Here is a 19,980-nt window from a genome sequence, read left to right on the forward strand (position 1 = left end):
CTAGAAAATCCCATTCCATCTAGAAACAGCATGATTTAAGCATGTAGGGTCAAAGAACATGACATAAGACTTCATTGAAGTTGGATATGCAACGAGTGGCTGCAGTGACGCCAATGTTCATGTGACAGGCCTCTATTTAACAGGCAAAACATCACGCATTCTTCACATTGCTGTTTCTCTATGACACAGAAACTCTTTACGTACCTGTTTATCAGTTGGCCCACTGAGGTGAAGTTGTGGCACATGTTGAGAGCGTGAACGTGGCTGACAGACGGAAGGCTCAGGTAGAGCTGCAGGGTCTGCTGCCCGTGCTGACCTTTCACCTCCAGCGGCGCAGTGATGCCCTGGCCTTTGCGCCGCTCTAGCTGCGCCAGTTCTACCAGCAGACTGGCGCTCTCCTCTGTGCTGTCACTCCACAGCAGGCGCACCCCTATGTTAACCAGCGACACCAGCGTGCTGTCATAGCAACGTGTTCGCTGAAATGGGTGTGATGATTCACCTGGAACAGTGAGAGTTCTCACATGGTCAATCCAGTTCGCTTACATCACTATCCATGTGTTTGAACCAGGAAAAAAAGGGCATCTTCACTGTTATAAGAAACTGAAGCATTTTGAAACTCAGGAAGTGTAGTTATGTGTCAGAAGGCATGCAGTTTGTATAAGACTACATGGACTTAGCAAAAAGAGCCTCTTGGGTCATGCTTTTCCGAAATTGAAGGATTTTTCATTGCACTTAGACATTGTTGATCTGCAGAAATGCATTAAAAAAGGGCATACTGACCTTTCTTGGCTCTGTCTCTTTCCACAATCAAACAAACACGCTCGAACAGTCGCAGCATGCTGCTCACTCTCTCAGCCAGTCGCTTCCGGTTGTGTAACGCAGCCAGATCCGATTGGTTGTGCCTCTCCACAGCCATGCGGTTGCTAACTATGAAGTAAGTGCCATCCAACGAACAGACATGAACGGTAACACCGTGGCGCTGACGCAGGCTGGTCATCAGCGCCACGCTGCTGCTTATACAGCGGCTGTCCATCAGGATGCAGATGGGTCCGGCTGGAACAGGAGGTGCGCTCACTGGCTCCCCGATGGACAACAGAGGCCCGGCAGGGGAGGGGACAGCAGGGGGGAGCTGCACAGCAACACAAAATAACAATGTTGATTTCACGATTTAAACTTCCTGTTATTTATCTTCACTGGTGAGGGTGTGGCGATGTACAAATGCATAATAATATCATCATTAAAAATGACGATCTGTAAAATGAAACGGATTCCGCTGCAAGCATCAGGCACCTGAGGCTCCTTGGATTGAAACAGCATCTCTGTTTTCTCAAAGTCCAGCTGGTCAGACAGCGCGTGTTGCTCCTCGATCCTATGGCGACACCTACAGGAGAGCACAAAAACGCTGGAGCACTGCGTGATCCGGCCGAAGGGCAAGACCAAAATCATTTTAGTACCTTTCACCCTGCTGGTCCCCCTGGGCCCTGCTAAGCAAAGAGATCTTCGATGCTATGGTTGAAGAGTAGACGGCGGCCTTTGGCTGCCTGGACTCGACGTTCACCCCCTGCCGCGGCGGGTCTGCAACATCCCCAGCCGTCACAGCCTCCTCGGGCTCCTCCTCACTAGAGTCTGTTATCCGTAGAACTCGGCCACGCCTGGTTTTTGCCCCGGCTGTCTGCTCCGGCGATGCCGCCCTGGTTGTAGCAGATTCGGCTCTGGCTTTATGGAGGAAGACACGGCGTCTTGTGGCGTACTGTTTGCGCCCGTCCACATAACTGTCCTCCGGCAGGAGCTCAATGGATTCCTCTTCAGCTTCTTCCTCACAGCTCTCCAGGTCTTCCACATCGCTGCCCACCACGAAGCTGTCCTCTGCATAGGTTTCATCCATCTCGGGCACCTGGGAGCACACGTCAAATAGATGGAGTTCAACCCTCCGTATGAAACAATTAGCGACTAATGCCCGGTGGAGTACCTGGGAGAAGATGTCCACGTTGTGGTGAGCTTTGTAGGACATCTTGAACCTGCCGGTGATGGAGGGACTCCTCACAGACTTCATGTAAACCCCCTGCATCTCTGAGTCTGGGAGAAGAGGACAGAGGGTGAGCGTGGTGAGGCCATCTCCTTGCCCGCTTTCATAAGAAACGCATTCGGCACATAATGGGAACGGACTCTGTGGGTGCAGTTTCCCCGAGGGGAGAAAACTTATAACTGATTTAAATATAGCCTATACCGATAATTTGAAATAAAAGATTCCTGGAATTTGGACATGCCCGTGGAGAGGAAATGTGTGCGTCGCCTCTGGCTTTCATTTCTGGGAGTTTCTTTTTTTATTGCGTGAACGATTTAATAAGTGTGGTCAGACCATCAACACTTCGGGGAGGGGGTTATAAGACAGGTTTGCCAGAGGGTGGCTTCCCTGAGGAGGCTCAGTGGAGGAGCAAGATGGTTTCCATCAACAGATACCGAAGATTGAATGGTTGTATGTCTCTGAGATGCCGCGTTCCTGTGATTGACCAGTTTCAGGGTGATCCCTGACTCTTGCCCAACAATGGTTGGGACAGGCTCCAGCACCCCAGTGTTTCTTTTTATTTCAAGAAACTGTTTTTTTTCCCCCCTTCTTAGTGATGCGCTGACATGCTATCAAAAACAAATCGTGACTTCAGCCTATGAACAAGCTCAAACCCCACTTCACATGATATGATCACAAAAAAATGTGTCTTTTTTTCATATTTTTCTTCAACATCCTTATTACATGAGAGGCTGGATGTTATTTTGTCGGGGAATTTTTTTTGTGGCAGAAACTAAGAGTAAAATATATTGTATCCTATTCATGAGCTTATGTTTGAATTACGATAAGCTATATAGATAATCAATAAATGGATGAATGCGTGAATATTCAAATCATTTTCTTAATCAGCAAAGGTTAGTTACCGTCCACGCTTCCTGCATAAGATCTAGATGTTTCCAAGAATGAAACGCCAATTAGATCGCGTTTGATTAAGATACCAGTACCAAGGCCTTCTCCCTCACTTTAAGCATCTAGAAGAAAAATGCAGCTGGAATCTCTACTTTAAGTTTAACTTTGACAGCCAGGAAAGGAAAAAAAAAAAATCAAAAAGTCTCATCAACCCTCTGGTGCTGTGCAGACTGGAAATCTAATCCATCTTGTCCAACAAACATCGAAAAAGTTGTGAAGAGAAGATCAGAGATAATTAATATAGTTTTCAACCTTTGACAACAAAGACAGCCTAAAGGCTCAATAGTGATCTATTGCTTTCTTCAGATATATGAGCACAAATATGTCAGTTCTGAGAAACCCTTGTTGTCAACATTTCCTTTGGATTAATCACTAGCATTTACCGTTCAGTCCCTGGGACAGGTGCGAGCCGTCCACCACGAAGCCGTCCAGGGAGTGGTTCCGGTCGTCCTCATCCTCTTCATCGGATGACACCGCCACCCTCCCATCCTCAGACAGCTCCGCTTCCTCGTCCAGGAACTGGCGGCCAATGCGACACGCGTTACGCTGCAAAAGGAAAAAAAAAAAAAAACGAAAATGTCAGGGTTGATGAACGCCGAGGCGGCAGACGCGACCTGACAGATATTTATAGAGTTGACATTTTTAAGAGGGGAAGAAGGTGCCATTTTCTCTTTTCATAAGCAAACATCAGCGGATACTTTTTAAATGTGTTGTAAAGGTTACAAAGAGATTAGACGATGCTTCCTATCAGTTTGTCACCTTGGTTTTCCCCTTAACGACTCGTTGCCTTGCAGGCGTTCTTCTGCGTGTGACCAGAGACCTGCTGTGGAAATCATCAGAAAAGGCTCTGCCCTCCTCTTCGTCAGACTACAGAGAAAGGGTGAAATACTGTAATTTGCTGGAGTTGATTGCTGGTGTCTAAACATGAGCAAAGGTGAAGCAAAGAGTTGGAATGCAACCGGACAACAGCCTGCCAACCCGGGCTCTTACAGAAGGAAGTGCGGCACCGCGTTTCTTGCTCGCCACCAGCGGGGAGTCCACGTCTTCAAGGATCTTCGTCTGGTGGAAGCAGAAAACACGTGGCTCTTTACAGAACACACTCGCAACCGGTCACTCTGCGAAACACGAGGAAAAAACCAGGGTGTCTCGGATTACGTGATCGAGACATTGATTATGAGCGTCTCTTTCTTAAAATGGCCTTTTTTTGAAGCTTCCACCATGGTTGTCATGACAACTGCAGGTACATTGAAATGACAAGACCGAGCCAAGTGAATCAGACAGGAACTGTCGCCGTGTCATAATAGAATTACTTCTTCCCACCTCCCCCAAAGATTTCAAATGATAAAAGATTAAGGTGGGTTCGATAAATCAGAAACGTTCATCTTTTTCAGGACGTGAAAGATTCAAGTGAGGACTACAGTTCCTCACCATTTCTGGAGACAACAGTGGGTTTATCTTCTTCTTTTGTCTTCTATGGTGAACCACCTCATCCTCGCTGTCTGCGCTGCCTTCAGCTGGAGAGACGCCGAGAGCAGGAATCAGACGATGCAAACAGCGGCTGAGAAATCAACGTGTGATAAAACAATAGTGAAGCGTTTAATGCACCTGGGTGAGGGGCAGACGGGGGTGTGGGTGGCAGCTCCTGGCACGAGAGGTGCGCTGCGTTTGAGTTATCATCAACGCTTGGACCTTCCAGTCTCCTCCGTTTCAGACGGATGGGTGAAGGCGAGCGATGCGGCGCGCAGGGCCAGGAATCGTCCACTACTCTATTCATCCTTCGCTGTGATGCGACCGGAACAGGTGGCGCCCTGCAATTAGGCGCCGCAGGCGAGGTCAGTATGGATGAAGTTTCTTTCTTCCAATGCTCTGAGAGACTCGGGGGTGAAGAGAATCTGGGCATGATGTGTTGCAGCCCGGTCTGTCTTTGCCGGCTGCTTGAAGGAGTGGAGGAGCCGGAGACACCTAATGCAACCCAGCTGAAGGCGGGATCCTTTCCGGGTGGCGCGGGTGATGACACATCTGGAGAAAGATTGAAGTCGTCCTCCTCAGAATCCAGTGAGTAGCCCAGGTCGAAGTTGACAGGAAAATAGTCACGGGAGCGGTCAAATGAATCGGCTCCGGGTTGCGGTGCAGGAGATGTATCGGGATGCAAGGTATTCTGGGCAGATGATGAAGCGTCTGTTGCGTGTTCACGCGGTGCAGCGGTGTGTGTGTGTTGGGTTTCCGGCCCTGTGCGGCCCAACAGGCATGGGTTGACAGGTGGATTAGTGGTTGATCCTTTATTTGTGGTGGGTATAATGTCCTGTGACACGGGGGATGTCCTGGGTCCGACACCTCCCTCAGGGTTGTGTATGTCTGGGATGGTCATCTGCAGGAAGACTTCGTCATCTTCAAACAGATCCATGCTGTCTTCCATCTGAGAGACGATGTTGTCGTTCATGTCGGCGACCGTCTGGCCAAGCGTTCCGTCAGATTTCACCTCGTCCAAACCACTCCGCTCACCTTCTTCTCCAGCCTCTGTAACAGCACAATTCTTCGTTCTGTCACCCGGGGGGCCGTGATTATCATGCTCTTCTTCATCCCCAAAAACATCTTCCCACGTTGGACTGTTGACTATTTCGTTGCATCTGCTGCGAACCCAGTCTCCGTTGTCTCCCCTGCTCTCTTTATCTCCCAGAGATTTATCCAAAGAGGAAAAACCATCACTAATAATGACTTCGTCATCATCATCGACATCCAGGGCAAAGTTGACCTGGAAAGTTTGATGAGGATCATCCTCTTGCAGAACACGAGGAGGAGTTGGCTCGGTTGGCTCGGTCACGGCTGTTGCGAAATCCAAAGGGCTCAGTGGTGGAGATCTGGATAAGAGCTCAGCCACACGGGACAGGATGTCATTCAACCTCCCTTCTTCTCCTTGGAGGAGTTTGGTGGAGGGGGAATGAGGCAAATTCCACTTGGGAAGATAGAACATGGCCTGAAGCTCAATACCTTCGTCTGGATGAGCCTCATTGTTGTCATTGTCAACTTTGGTCAACTGGTTTAAATCAACAACCTCAGAGTTGATAGAATCTGCTTGTTTGTTGTCCCTGATCTCAATTATATCACCACACTCATCCAGCTCAACACCTGGACGCTCTCCTTCTGACTTAGGTGGACAGACTCCATGAGGTGGTGAGGGATTAGTCTCGTTTGCTCGTGACGCCTCGCTGTCATGTTGAATGACAGGCGTGGGTTTGGTCGACGACAACGCAGATCCTTCTCCATGTGGATTTCTCCTCTTTGTTTTTTCATCTTTGTCCTCCAGATCCAAATCGCTGGACGCGTTAGGTTTGTTGACATCCATCTTTGTGCCCGTCAGTCTCTTCCTCATGATCTTCTCTTGGTTCACGCCCTTCACGGGGCTGTGAGCAGTTTTGTTTAGATAAGGGAGAAGGTCCTGTTCATAACGGCATTCTCCCTGATAAGATGCAAACACAAAAAGAGAAATTTTGATTAGGATGGGTGAACTGGTGGCTAGAAACTACCTTGGGACTTTGTGACCCTTTTTCGGACACGAAAAATATGGGGTGTTCAATCTCAAGTTTTATCTAATCAGGAAGACGATTCGTTCTGCTGCCACCCACTGAGCTTTTATTCAATTGAGCTGTTTCATTAGCTCTCCAAAAATTGAGCAACACTGACTTTGGATAGATTTTTTAAGAGGATTAGCTCACCGTTTATTCACATCTGAGGGGCTTTTATGGATCTGCAGGAAAATGAATGCTATAACACTTCCAGACTTCTTGAGGCCGTCATTCCGTGTCCACACGCAAAGCACTGGCACCGCACACGGCACATTAACACAATTGGAGTTTGGCATTTCCTATTCCCGGTCCTTACCCTCAATCAAACAACATTTCTGACCTCGACCCTAAAACCAAGTCTGTACTGAAGCAGTTCCGCTGGCGGGAAAGATGGTGAAAACTTAGAGAAGACTGATTTTCAGTCGATGGTGAAAGTTGGTTACGGGTTTCAGGCTATCCCCCTGTATTTGACATCAGACCAAAAACACGCATTTTTTCCTCTAACAGTTCAAAACGTTGCTGCACGTCCCGAATATCATAAGCCTGGTTTTAACATGCATGTATTGTCCTCCCATCACTGCAGATTCTGGCATGGCAGTAAAGTGCTTTACACCCAGAGGCTTCAGCCACCACGACATGGGGCTTCCGAAGTCATCTATTGTAAAACCAACATTTCGAGAGCAGAAATTAGCCACAATTTTTTTCCATTCTTTAAATCAAATGTTAATTTACATTTCATTAGCTTCACACATAGACTGGCGTCTCTGCGGGCACCGTCTGGGTATTGTGCAGTGACAGACAGATTATGAAAATCGGGCTGGTTTAAGTATTGAGAAACCGATTACTGCTTCAAGACACACTGAGCGGGATTCCAATCGAAACGCCACTACGAGCGACATGAAAATGTTTGAAAAATTGTGTAACAGCAGTTTTGCGAATGCTCAACAATACACTTGTTTTTTAAACTATGAGACAACATGTTTTCCTTTTGTGAGCCAAGGAACTTTTCACTATCGCCATGTCTTACGTGGCATTCTAATATGCAAAGGCCTCATGTAACCGCCTGAAACGCAAGGAATTACTTAGCAAAGCGCATTAAACATCAACAAACAATGGCTATGCAATTGTTTCAGCGCACGTTCCTCAATTTCTCACCCCCCTCACCTCCTAATCACTGTAGCCCAGCCTTACAACAGCTTGCCAGGGAAACACTAGAGCATTAGGCGCTCCTTCAGAGGCCACGGCCAACCACCTCCTCTTCATCCTCTTCTCTAACACTAACTAACTTCCTGTCCTCGTTCTCTCAATTTACAAATCTCTTCTCTGGTCTTCCACATGACCTCCTGCCTGGCAGCTCCAACCTGACACACCCCTTACACTTTCCTTCACCTGCCTGCACACATTTCTTCACCTCTTCTCCAAGTTCTCCATTGCCATAGACTGTTGTTCTTAATGTCCTCCACCTGCTGTATCTCCACTCCCTGTAACCTCACCGGTCACATGGGTCCCCCTCATTTACATACATTCAAGATTCAAAGGATTTATTGTCACATGTACAGTGTAACATGGGAAAAACTGGAAATGTGTTTCCCGTCCCTGTACAGTGAAATTCCAACTTGCTGTCCACGGTGCATTTGGATATGTGCACACATGTATTCTGTCATGTTGTGGCTCACATATCACACCGTACTTGACGTTGCTTCCTGCTGAAGAAGCCTTCAGCGGAGATATCGCGTTTGAATGTTTTCATTGTCAATCGGAGGAGCCCCTCCACTGAAGAGCTTAGATTTCTCAAGTGTCACGAATACATTAGCCGGGGTGCTCTCATTCCTGCAGAGCTCAAGGAGCTTTGCACTGAAATCAAAATTAATTCATGTGAAGGCTGTTATATTTTTAAATGCCTAAACATTACTGGAAAGCGCTATTTAGTTTCATCACAAAACCTGAACATGGGAGTCAGCTACATCATTGCTACTTTGAAATAAAAAAAAAAAAAAAGAAAGATTACTGGATTTTGAATAATGATAACAAACAGAAGATTGATGACTTCTTTTGGAAGGTAGAATCCTTTTTACTTGTGCTTGATATCTCACATATATTTTGGTCTTGTGTTTTTGTTTCTGTGTTTATTTCAAATTTAAAATGAATGAATAACAAATGTGCAAATCTGTGTATTGAATCAGTCAATTTCTCCAATGTCTCCATTGAACCTCCTGAATGTTTTTGGACTGTGGGAAGAACCTGGAGAACCCAAAGGAATCCCCACGCAGAAACGGGAAGAACATGGAGACTCCACACAGAAAGGCCTCCCAACCAGAGACCTTCTGCTAGGCAGAGGCGCTAACCAATGAGCTGCCATGCCACGGATACAATCCAATATAGAAAAATAGGTAGTAATTTTCAATCAAATATACATTTTATGTCAATGTAAATAAGTGATATAATTATAATTTAACCTTTGTCAATCCCCATGGGCAATCCATTCTCTGCAATTAACCCCATGATGGATAAACCATGAGCAGTTAGGCGTTCAGTGTCTTGCTCAACAACACTTAGACACACTTGGGAGCCGGGAATAGAACCAGGAATGTTCAGTTCCAAAGACGGTTGCTCCACCTTCTACACCACGCCGCCCCCAACATCTACTTTTGAAATGATCATGATGTTTAAGTGAGATGTGTGTGTAATTACAACTATACAGGATTGGTTCAGGAGTTTGCATCTTCTTCTCATGTCTAAAAGCGGGGTTCCTCTGGCTTCTCTGGTTTCCTCTAGCAGTCCAAAAACATGCAGAAGATTAATTGGAAAGATTGCCCAAAATCGTGAATGACAGAGTGAATGGTTGTCTGCCTGTATGTGGCCCTGCTATCGACTGGCGACCAGTACAGCGTGAACCCTTCCTCTCGCCCTATGACAGCTGAGATAGACTCCAGCATCCCCACGACCCTGATTGCAGGATAAGCGGTAAATAATGGATGGATGGTTCAGGAATGATTAATTATGTCATCAAGTCCAGGCGGTTTCTATTACTCAGTCAATTTATTATTATGAATATGAATGTTTAAATTATAAATATTGTAAAAAAAAAAACACACACACAACAACCTGCGACTTGAGAAATGAATCAAAGTCCTCAGGGTAACCCATCAAACTCAAATCCTTCGAATCCCACCATGCACACACACACACACACCTTTACTTGTTTCTGTTCGGCTTGCACAAAGGCAGACGTGGCAGTTTGTTCCTCAACATCACTATCCTGATGAAAAAGGTAATAGTGGCTTGTGGGCTTTAAGCTTTTTTTCTTTTTTTAATACAATGGACATCAGGAAAATTATAACTTCATGAAAAATAATGAACAGGATTCACAAAGGATTAACCTTATCCCCTGGCACACAATTAATGATTAGACTAAGTCTCTAGATCTAGAGATGCCACAGACAGAAATAAACACTGATGACGAGCACAGAGTGCTGCAGAGACCGCAGGGGTCAGAGGGTTGGAGTTGATCAGACCGCATGAGGAGGAAGCAGCAAAGTGGAAACTCCTCTCGGCAGAATAGCTCATTGCACCACAGTAATCATTTGATGCTCATGAACACACACAAAGAACCTTTATAAATCAGTCCATCAGATTAGTTTCCAGATATGCAACAGGAAAATATAGGATCAGGATCACTTTTCTGGGGCACCTTTGTCCTCATACTGGAAGGTGCTTGTCATCAGCGGCTCTCCAAAACAACGAGGCATATTTCCGTCTCGATTCATGAAAACGTTGACGCCTATTATTAGTGTCTAATGTGCTCCCGCTAAATCTATCATGTTGTTTCTCAGTGAACCACATAAACATACTTGTGAATTTTTAAACTATGGGCATCGGTTCCAACATGAAGATGGGTCTTTTCCTGTTATTTATCATTACAATTTTGTAAACACTTCTGTAGAATAGCGGCAACTTAATTCAATTTGCAATGTGTTCAAGGTTAGAGTCCGGTGACCTTCATGTACAGAGTGGCCCCACATTGGTCGTTCTCTGCGTGGTTCCTCTCCCGGGTTCTCATGGTTCTTTCCACAGGCCGAGAACATCAATCGAAGGCGTTAAATCAGCCACAGATGTAAATATGACAGGGACGGGTGATGTATCTCTGAATGTGCCCTGCCTCTCACCCTGAGGCAGCTGGGTTTCGCTCTTCCCCCTCACAGCATGTGCAGGATTAACAGTATGGATAATAAATGAATGAATAAGTGACATAATGAGTCTCACTGAAAATTGCCCATATTTGGTATTTGTCCTTACTACTGCTCTTCTCAGGACTTAATTAACAATGAAGAAGAAAAAGGGGGAAAAAAATATCCGAAGGCAACGGGAAGAGTAGCAACCATTGAAAATATTTCTGACGTCAGCGAGTGATACTAGACATGCAACAATGTCATGGATGAACACGTTTGCAGAATCGCTTTAAGACATAAAACTTATTACAAGGTGATAAAAATGGACTGTAGCCATTGTTTTTTTAAACATATTAGATAAATGCAAGATGTGTCACTTAGCTATAAAATACATGATAGCGATCATGTGAAATAGTAGTCCTATTTGTGAAGTTTGGAGAGACTGAAGCAAAAAACTCAATTAATCAAATTTCCACATATAAAGATCTAAAAGGACAGAGTTCATTTATAACTGTAGATTATATATTCACAGTTTGTTTTTAACACCCGTTTTACGTGTTTTTTTTTTGCATCTGCTTTGAGTTCCCAAGATCATTCCTCTTCATCCCAATAATACAAGTAGGTCATCAAAGCGTGACCCAGTTCCAGCTTCCTGGATTTATGTAACAGTTCAGAGAATCATTATATAATCACAGGGGAGAAGGCTGGCCTGCCTGCTGCCATGTGTCTCTGGAGCACAAAGGAAAAGAGGCAGGGAGCAAGGGAACAAACAGGTTCTGGAGCATGGGGCTGTTGAAAGGGGTGGTGATATTTGCCAACCAGATTTCCGACAAATAAAAAATTTGGACGTTTAGTTAGATAAACACTGATTTTTCTTGGAGCATCAGGAGGTCAGACTGTTAGAGAGCATCAACTGTCATCGAGTACAGCAGTTAAGGAATGATCCGGATGAGAGACTGTATTGTGGGTAAACGGGCACTATACGGTTTTACATGTTGGTTATAATCATTGGACTGCCTCATTTCTAAATAGTGTATTAACATCAATCAAACCGCTGTTAAAGTATCTACATTAGGTTTGTGGATGTGACCGACAGTGAAATGCCCCTCCTTTTCAGGGAGTACAGAGACTTTCTCCGTTATCAAATGCAAAAACAGGCTTTTTACATTCAAACTATTGTTTCAGACATCGTTCAGGAGAAGCCCCAGCACCTAGCCGTGGAATCTGACGCAGATTCTGTTGCAAATTTTCTTTATGTCAAGCGAGTTATGTAAGCTTGAGCTGCCCTCCGTCTTTACGAGGTAATTAACTTTATGAGATGAAACCGCATCCCCTCAAAAACAGAGGCTGCATGTGCCGCATCAAATGAAGAATGCGATAATGCTGGCGGTATCTGTGAGGGCTTGAGGTGTTTGTTGACACAGGGTCATGTCTCTGCCATGTATGTGTTTAGTATTTCATGGTGGAGGTTCGCCACTGTTTGCAAAGCGCAGCATTGGGTGCCATCTGGATCTATACATCCTGTTTGGATGTTGCAGGTTCTCCCCTCTCCCACGAGGGAGGCGACTTGTGACGAGAATAAAAAGGTAATAATCGCCCACGAGTTAATCAAGTTAACAGTGAGTTTTAGCACAATCTCTAAAAACAAGCAATTGGACACGTTCCGCCGCCTCCTCAATGGAATGACCTTGTGCAGAAGCAGATGCTGAGACATTATGTTGTCATGTGAGATATATAGGAACCAACACCAAAACAGAAAACGAGGTGATGTGCATTGTGAACGCCTAATACAGACTCCAAATATGTAAGGCAAACCACATACTATCTTCCTGGAAGTCCTGTGGAATCAGAATGATAACGGGTGTTACATGACTACTGTATAAAAGTCTGAAGCTCACATAAGTTTTTCATCTAACTGACCAGAAAAACAAGAGTACGAGCCAAGCTGGAGCGAGGTCAGCAGACAGCAAACGCAGATGAATAATAAGCTGACTTTGTTTACTGGGAGAACCACTTGGCTTTTAAAAAGACAAGCTATGTTTTGTTAAATCTAATTTGAGAAAAAGAAGGGAAAATGGAAGAGCAGTATAAATGAATAACCTTTTTTTTTTCTTGGCCAAACCCAGAATTATGCCACTGTGCTTGTTTATTATGTTAGGAATTTGCCTTCCAGGTCAAAACGATGAATGTGGAAACTCAACACACATCACAACTGAATTTCACATGCAAGTCAACTGATTCCTTTGCCTGGTTTATAAGGTTTGGTTTAACCTGGCATGCAATATCTTTCTCTCTTCAATGAAACTGAAATGTATATTTTTAACATTTTTCCTGAATGAAAATAGAAAAATGACTTAAAAAAAAAAAAGGCTTTGTGCTTGGATAGACGCAACGTCAAATGGTTTAATATCAAAGCTAAATGTCCGATTCAAACACGACACTGACAAACGCGTGTTCTTGCACTCACCTCGCTTTCCTCTTTCATCTGATCGATGAGCTCCATCACCTTGATGAAATGCTGGCAGCGGAGGGAGTGATCGACTGCGTGCGTTGGGAGAGCCCGGTGCTGCCAGTGTCTCCATTCCCACAGCGACAGCTCCCTGGATGGCGGTCTGCTCTCATGGGTGGCCTCCTTTAAAGGCAGGAATTTAGAATTTCAACTTTTCTTTAAGTGGATTTTTAATATAATAAAAAATAAATAAGTAAATAAATCACAGTATTTACTTGGGTTAAAAAATTACATTGCTTAACTAGAATCATTACTTCTGCACATAAATGAAAAGTTTAAATACTCCCTAATACATTAGTTGTCAGGACTAAAAGCTCCATAACCCTATACGTGGCAATTGGATTGGTCTAATTCCTCGCAGACATTTCATTTCTTATCCCTGTGTTGGCCATGATAAGATTAAAAAAATAAATGAATAAATAAATAAATAAAAGCAAAAGCTTTTCTTTTTTGGATACTTTCATGGTGACTTCCAGAAACTGCTTAATTGCATGTGGTCTTTTAGGTAATGTTCTGAAGACCTTTAATGGGAACTAATTGGATAATTTTCCCATGGCATTTTCTCATGGGGTTCAAAAAAGAAAAAAAAACTTCTGACAAGGAGCAAAAAAAAAAGAAAAAAAAATAGCTGTTCTTCAGGAAAAGGGAAAGAAAAAAAGAAAACGTAATCTAGTAAAGAGTTTTAACAAGCAGCGTTTGGTTGCTGGCAGTAATATAATGGAATCCACAATACCAAATCACATAAATGCCGTGGATCATGTCTAATATATATCTGTATGGTATATGGAATCATCTAAAATGATGCCTCTTTTCTTACAGTTACAAACCAGGAGTTCAGATTGAGGCTATTCCTGAATAACAGTTAGGAAAAAGTCTCTGACCAAGCACCAATTTGGAGCCAGGGCAACATTGCATTACAAAAGCCACTGCCTTCCATAGTGACTGAACTAGTGAGATCTTTTTGTTCCACAGAAATCCAGCACTGCTGCAGAACAAGTTTCCAGGATTTAAAGGTGTTACGAAACATTGACATTTTCCAATTTAAGGCAAGAAAAGAGGATATTTACTGATCGTGATGACCTCTGGCAATATTCAAAGGGCAACATAGAGAGACATAAAAAACACTGACTTTCTCATTCACACATCCAGGCAATTCAGGGTCTCCAATGAGCCTTCTGCATGGTTTTAGACTGTGGGAGGAACCCGGAGAACCCAGAGGAACCCAATGCAGACACAAGGAGACTCCACACAGGAAAACTCCCTGTGGGAATCCAACCAAGGACCTTCTTGTTGCGAGACAGCAGCAATAACCACTATGCCACCCGGCATAGATAATGTTCTGAACTATATAGCAGTGTCAATGCACGAACCTAGAACAGTGTTTTAAATCAAAACATCCATTAGTGCTTTATTTTGGAGGTTTGTTTAAATAGGTCTTTTTTACAGGCCTTACACACTGCACATTTCCTGCTTCACTTTATTTCACTAGCCTCAAATCTGCATGAGACAAATGAAAAATAGGAAATGCATCCCGAAACAGAGGGGGGAAAAACACAACAAAAAAAACAAACACCTGAAAGCATGGTTCCTGGGGGAGAGACACAAAGCAGGATCTCTTCAAGGTTGGGTAAGCTTCACCAGCCTGCATTTCACTCTCCTTGCAACCTGTCCCAATAATAAACACACACACACACACACACACACACACACACACACACACACACACACTTTTTTTAATTAAGGAAAAACTGTTTTTCTCTCTGTGTCCATAATAACAGTATCCACAGCTGCCTAATTACTGACTCAGGTTTTGTGGATGGATGAGCGAGACCCGCCCCTCGCAGTGGGATCTGCGTCCAGCCCTGACGGACCGCCTGCTGCTTTCCCGCGGGTCAAACTGAACACAGGTGATGTGCATCTTATGCAAGGTTGGGTTTAGCCCCTCGGGCAGCATGCGTGGGCTGTTGGGGTACAGGTGGAATCCGCTTTTGTTGCCGACGATCGACTTGAACACGCTGCGCTTGTTGCTCTGACTCTGGTTATACGTCTGGGTGAAAAAGAGAAAAACAACTAAAACCTGTTGAGGACCTGAAAGGAGTTCTTGCCAGAGGAACCACGGAAGAAGTTGTAACTGTTGTAGAAGAATAAATTTACATCTAAAATGGTTTAAAATCAGTTTGTTTACCTGATTTTATCTTATATTTTCATCTTGTTTTTCATGTGGCAATCAGATATAACGCTTTGACCATTTCAAGTTAAATACATGTGCACAAAAGTAGTTAAATATCAAAGCACAGAAGCATACCCTGCCATCGTAAAGCCATCAACAGACTCATTTGTATATACGGGAAATAAGGTACAGAAGATCATAATGACCCCTTTCAGAGTCAGAATCAGCTTTAATGAACAAGCATGTTCTCTCGTTTGTTGTCATTTGTTATACAATAACTGGACAATGGGATGTTGTGCATAATCCAAAATACGAAGTGTGATGGCCATACTTTCCTTTTCTGCAGTTCAAAAGAGAAGCAGTGTTCAGGCTCAATGGCAATATTTACACACTATCTTGTTTTCACAGATGCAAAGCACCATAAAAACCCTTACCCTCTCCTCCCGTCCCTCTGCTAGGATGACCACGATGCGTCCTTTCCTCTTACGCCCGGTGCGGCCCATCCGCTGGACCAAGCGCGTGGGATTCTTCTGTGCGTCAAAGCAAACGATGAGATCCACCTCCCCGATATCCAGGCCCTCCTCCCCGACGCAGGTTGACACCAGGGTGTTGAATCCTCCCTGTCGGAACTTATTAACCACCTCGAATAAAAAAGAAAGATTAAAAAAAAGGATGATCATAGCATATCCATAAACAGCAGCAGTATTAGCAGTATTCAGTCTAGTTTGGTTAAATGTATTATGAATGTTGTACTATAAATCTAGGTAGACATCACTGCAGTTAAAACCACCTGACCGATTACTCTCATCTGCTACGACTAACCGTGTTTTGTTTGATCATATCGCATTAATACACAATAAAATACTCTTCTATATCTCTGAATGTGATTAATGTCAAGTCTGGCAATGACTTCATCCATCAATGTTGAATACCTCCAGTCCCGATATTAGAAATATATCCACAAAACAATAAAGATAGCAAGCAATATTTGACATGCATGAATATTTTACTTAAATTTTGGTTTTGCTTCTTGGTTAATTGGTTGTGTGTCCTGCAGTGTGAACTATTTTTGGGTTTTGGAGACATCATCACTGGTCTTCAAAAGCACACAAACAGGTAAAGATGGCAATAAAATGGTGATATGCATGGAAACACAAATAGAATAAACATTTGTCATCTCTTCCTCCATATATTTTAATTAATTTCACAGGAAATATCTCATGGTCTCGCGAGTGTTATGCCTTCTATAAGTACATTCTTATGAACAAAGGCATTTGGCAATGAAATGAATCCAGAAAACATGACTGATTCCTTTTAGCTCAGTGAAAGGCAACTGACTTTAAAATGCAAATTGAACCTGTCAAATTTGAGACATTACAGAATGCAAAAAAAAAAAGAAAAAGGGAAAATATTTTTTTAAGAAAAATGAGTGGTTCTGTGTTAATGTCTTTTAACGGTCTTTTCCTACCATCCTTCTGTCAGGTTGGGTCATAAAACCCAAAAACATCTCCAACCTGAAATGCTACATTTAACATATGAGATCAGCGTAGTCAATGCTGGCGCCCTGCCTCTTATACCTCATGTCACTTTCAGACCCTTAACCCCCGCTTTGCTTTTTCATTATAACCAAAGATGACCGAAAGGCACCCCTGTGTTTGAATCCATATAGAATCCCCTCAACCCCTCCCTTTTTGACTTTCTGCAGCATAAGAGCAATATTCCGGACTTGAACAGGCTGGGCTTAAGTGTAATCACGCCTGATTTAAGAGGTATCCAGTCCCTACCTCCAGCTGTTCCTTTTGGGTAAAACCTTTCACTCCCTTCCCGGCTGAGGCTTGTCCCATAAAGGTCATGACCCGGATCATGGGAGCGTGATGGTGTAACATAGCCGCTATCTCCTGCACGCTTTCACGAAATGATGAGAAGATCATCACTCGTGTGCTCAGTGGACCATCTGAACCTGGGGGTGAAACTGAGAGGAAGAAGTGAGACAGGATTTATTCTCCATGCTGTGACACATTCTAAATCCTGGATTATTTTTCTTTTAAGAGTTTCTTACGTTACAAAATGATCACTGCATCGTTAGAGGTTTTCAGTTTTGAACTTGTTAAATTAACTTACTGTTAAATTAACTTACTGCCGTAAGTTACTTACCATTATTGTCCGCTACGTTCTCCACCCACATTCGGAAGTGATGGAGCACAACCTCCTCCAGTTTCTTCAGCTTGGGGTGACTGTACATGAAGGGCTCATCCTGACCTGAAGGCGTAACAGATAAAAATGTACGACACAGATGGATTTCAGTTGACAGGAATTACTAAGCGTAAGCAAAAACCATGTCATGATGAGGACAACTAAAATAATAAACCAAGGTTAAATATTTAAAGCGTGTAGTTTCATTTAGTGCTCAGGTACCAGCAGATGGCTTCATGTATATTGCTACCATCTCCTCATATAGCTCCATGAAGATGGGGGTCCTCTGCAGCTCATTTCTGGCCCTTGACATCTCTGAAATAAACAGAACAAGAGATTTAATCAACGATACGATCGCAATGCAGTTCTCAAACAATCGGATTCTCTTTTATTTTTTTCAACAATCTGAGTGATGTGCAGGAAGTGGCCCGAAAGCCTGGACATTGATGACCGACCTCTTGTTCCATCCATGATTCCTTGGATATAGAAGAAGAGTGATCTGAGCCCCATCTGCATCAGGAGCTCGTAGCCGTGGTACAGGCTTATACAAAGGGCAAAGTCGCCCTCCAGCATTCCCTGCTGCGGCCCCTGGGGGAACATACAAAACCACTTTAGTAAATATTCTATATTTAAGACTTGACTAATAAAAGAATGGCACACATACTGTACTAATTGCTTAATAAATCTGAATTCATTCCAGTGAGGCTATGCAAAACTACGGTCAATGTCTGCCCTTTTTTAGTTGAAGGATTATTTTGTAAGGGTATCGTTTGAGTCTCTACATCTAAACCCAGTGGATATATTGAGAATCCGGGATAAAAGAGGGTGCAAACCGTTTCTTCAACTTTCCTTGGACCCCAGTCTCTTTCATTTTATCAAAAAATATTTTTCTCTTTGGATTAATATTATAATAGGAGTACCTTGATCGGTCGGAAACCTATTTGGGAGGTACACGAATCTTGCCAAAGGTTAAAACAGATGATGGAGTATACTTTGCATACACAGCCTGTGGCAGTGCTATATTTCTTACAATACCATGTTCTTCCTAAATACAGAGTCCAAGTACCCATAAGCACTTGTAACTAAGCAGGGACAGTGGGGCTTTTGCTTGAAGAGTTGTATACTAAGTACTGCAACAACTCCAAAACAGTGAACGAAGAGAAAAAAATAATTTGCTCACTCTTATTTCATCCTTTGAAACCGTAAACTGTGAAAGCGCTGTGTGAGTTGAGACCATTTACCATTTGCACAAAATGAAAGCGAGACTCCATTACCTGTTGAGTATGTTCCAAAAAATAACTTCTTGTTCCGAAAGTTGATAGATTAATGACTGAAAGCACTTGACGCTTTGTTGCATTCAAAAACACACACACACACACACACACACACACACAACCACACACACACACACACACACACACACACACACACACACACACGTAGCAGAGCTGCCATGAAAGTCACCAACCAGGCCATCTGGAGAAGCTTGGGGCTCGGTGTGTTGCCCGAGGACAGTTCGAACTTCCATGAATCTTATGACGGGCTTGTATCTCAACTTTTTTGGTTTTGTTGTGGCTCGTATTGATGTGGAGAATCTCTAATCACAATCTGAGCAATTTCTGTGCTTTATAATATAACCATATAGTAAATTTTCTTTCAATTAGACAGCAGCATTTTCTTCACGAGGAACTTCGTGCCTTTGTGTGTGTCGGAGGGTTCTTGCGAAACTGGTCTCTGGCGAGGATGAGCTGGTATTTGGTGAGAATCCGCAGGTCTTTGTGTGCCATCACCTTGTTCTGGATGAGACGAGACATGAATTTCTCCAACACCTGGTAGAGAAAAAACAAATTGGGCCAATGGATATGTAGGTCAGCGAAATTGCCCATTTCCTGTATTAAGACTTAATGCGAGTCAGTGCAGTGACCCCCTGCCGACACGAAGCCCAACAGGGCACCCAAACACCTATCCACACATCCTGTGCGAGAAACACACAGGTGTTCCTTTTATTGGTAAACACACCGACATGGACTGGAAAAGAGCCTTACTTCGGCCAGAGACACATAATGGCACTTTTTCATTCTGTCCTCATTTCCAAATAAAAGAAGGAGAGATGGAAGCAGTTTGTCAAACAGACAATATCTATTCATCCTCACGACTGCAGATGATGGGAGGGAGGGCCATTACCATTTCAATATCACCAAACTGCTGCTATAGAAACCAGCCAGAAGAAGAGGCTTCAAGGAAAGGAGAAAAGAAGGAAATAAAGAAAATGAATTATGAAAAGATTTTGTAACAGCAATTTTTTTGACTACTGCCATTATCAAAAAGCTATAATGAATAAATAAAAATTACATGACAAATTAGATAACATGAAAAGCAGGTCTTGTTAGGATATAAGGTTA

General features: G+C 43.5%; 1 protein-coding gene across 1 annotated transcript in view; it reads right to left on the minus strand.

Annotated features, from left to right (window-relative positions):
* fancm (FA complementation group M) overlaps positions 1-19,980 on the minus strand; it is a 37,590-nt gene that overhangs the window by 676 nt on the left and 16,934 nt on the right. Inside the window, exons 5-23 of the mRNA XM_086154343.1 lie at positions 19,276-19,407; positions 18,034-18,166; positions 17,801-17,893; positions 17,540-17,644; positions 17,170-17,357; positions 15,820-16,026; positions 15,019-15,262; positions 14,789-14,880; positions 13,174-13,338; positions 4,580-6,431; positions 4,403-4,488; positions 3,965-4,033; positions 3,734-3,841; positions 3,358-3,520; positions 1,970-2,076; positions 1,455-1,894; positions 1,291-1,381; positions 781-1,129; positions 205-499 (exon numbers count right to left, since the gene is read on the minus strand). Coding sequence (XP_086010469.1) covers positions 205-499; positions 781-1,129; positions 1,291-1,381; positions 1,455-1,894; positions 1,970-2,076; positions 3,358-3,520; positions 3,734-3,841; positions 3,965-4,033; positions 4,403-4,488; positions 4,580-6,431; positions 13,174-13,338; positions 14,789-14,880; positions 15,019-15,262; positions 15,820-16,026; positions 17,170-17,357; positions 17,540-17,644; positions 17,801-17,893; positions 18,034-18,166; positions 19,276-19,407 — 4,919 coding nt within the window. The remainder of the gene's footprint in view (positions 1-204; positions 500-780; positions 1,130-1,290; positions 1,382-1,454; positions 1,895-1,969; positions 2,077-3,357; positions 3,521-3,733; positions 3,842-3,964; positions 4,034-4,402; positions 4,489-4,579; positions 6,432-13,173; positions 13,339-14,788; positions 14,881-15,018; positions 15,263-15,819; positions 16,027-17,169; positions 17,358-17,539; positions 17,645-17,800; positions 17,894-18,033; positions 18,167-19,275; positions 19,408-19,980) is intronic.

Source organism: Fistularia commersonii, chromosome 1, assembly GCF_037954325.1.
Source record: "Fistularia commersonii isolate RoL2024-O1a breed Wild chromosome 1, RoL_Fcom_v1.0, whole genome shotgun sequence".
Taxonomy (NCBI): domain Eukaryota; kingdom Metazoa; phylum Chordata; class Actinopteri; order Syngnathiformes; family Fistulariidae; genus Fistularia; species Fistularia commersonii.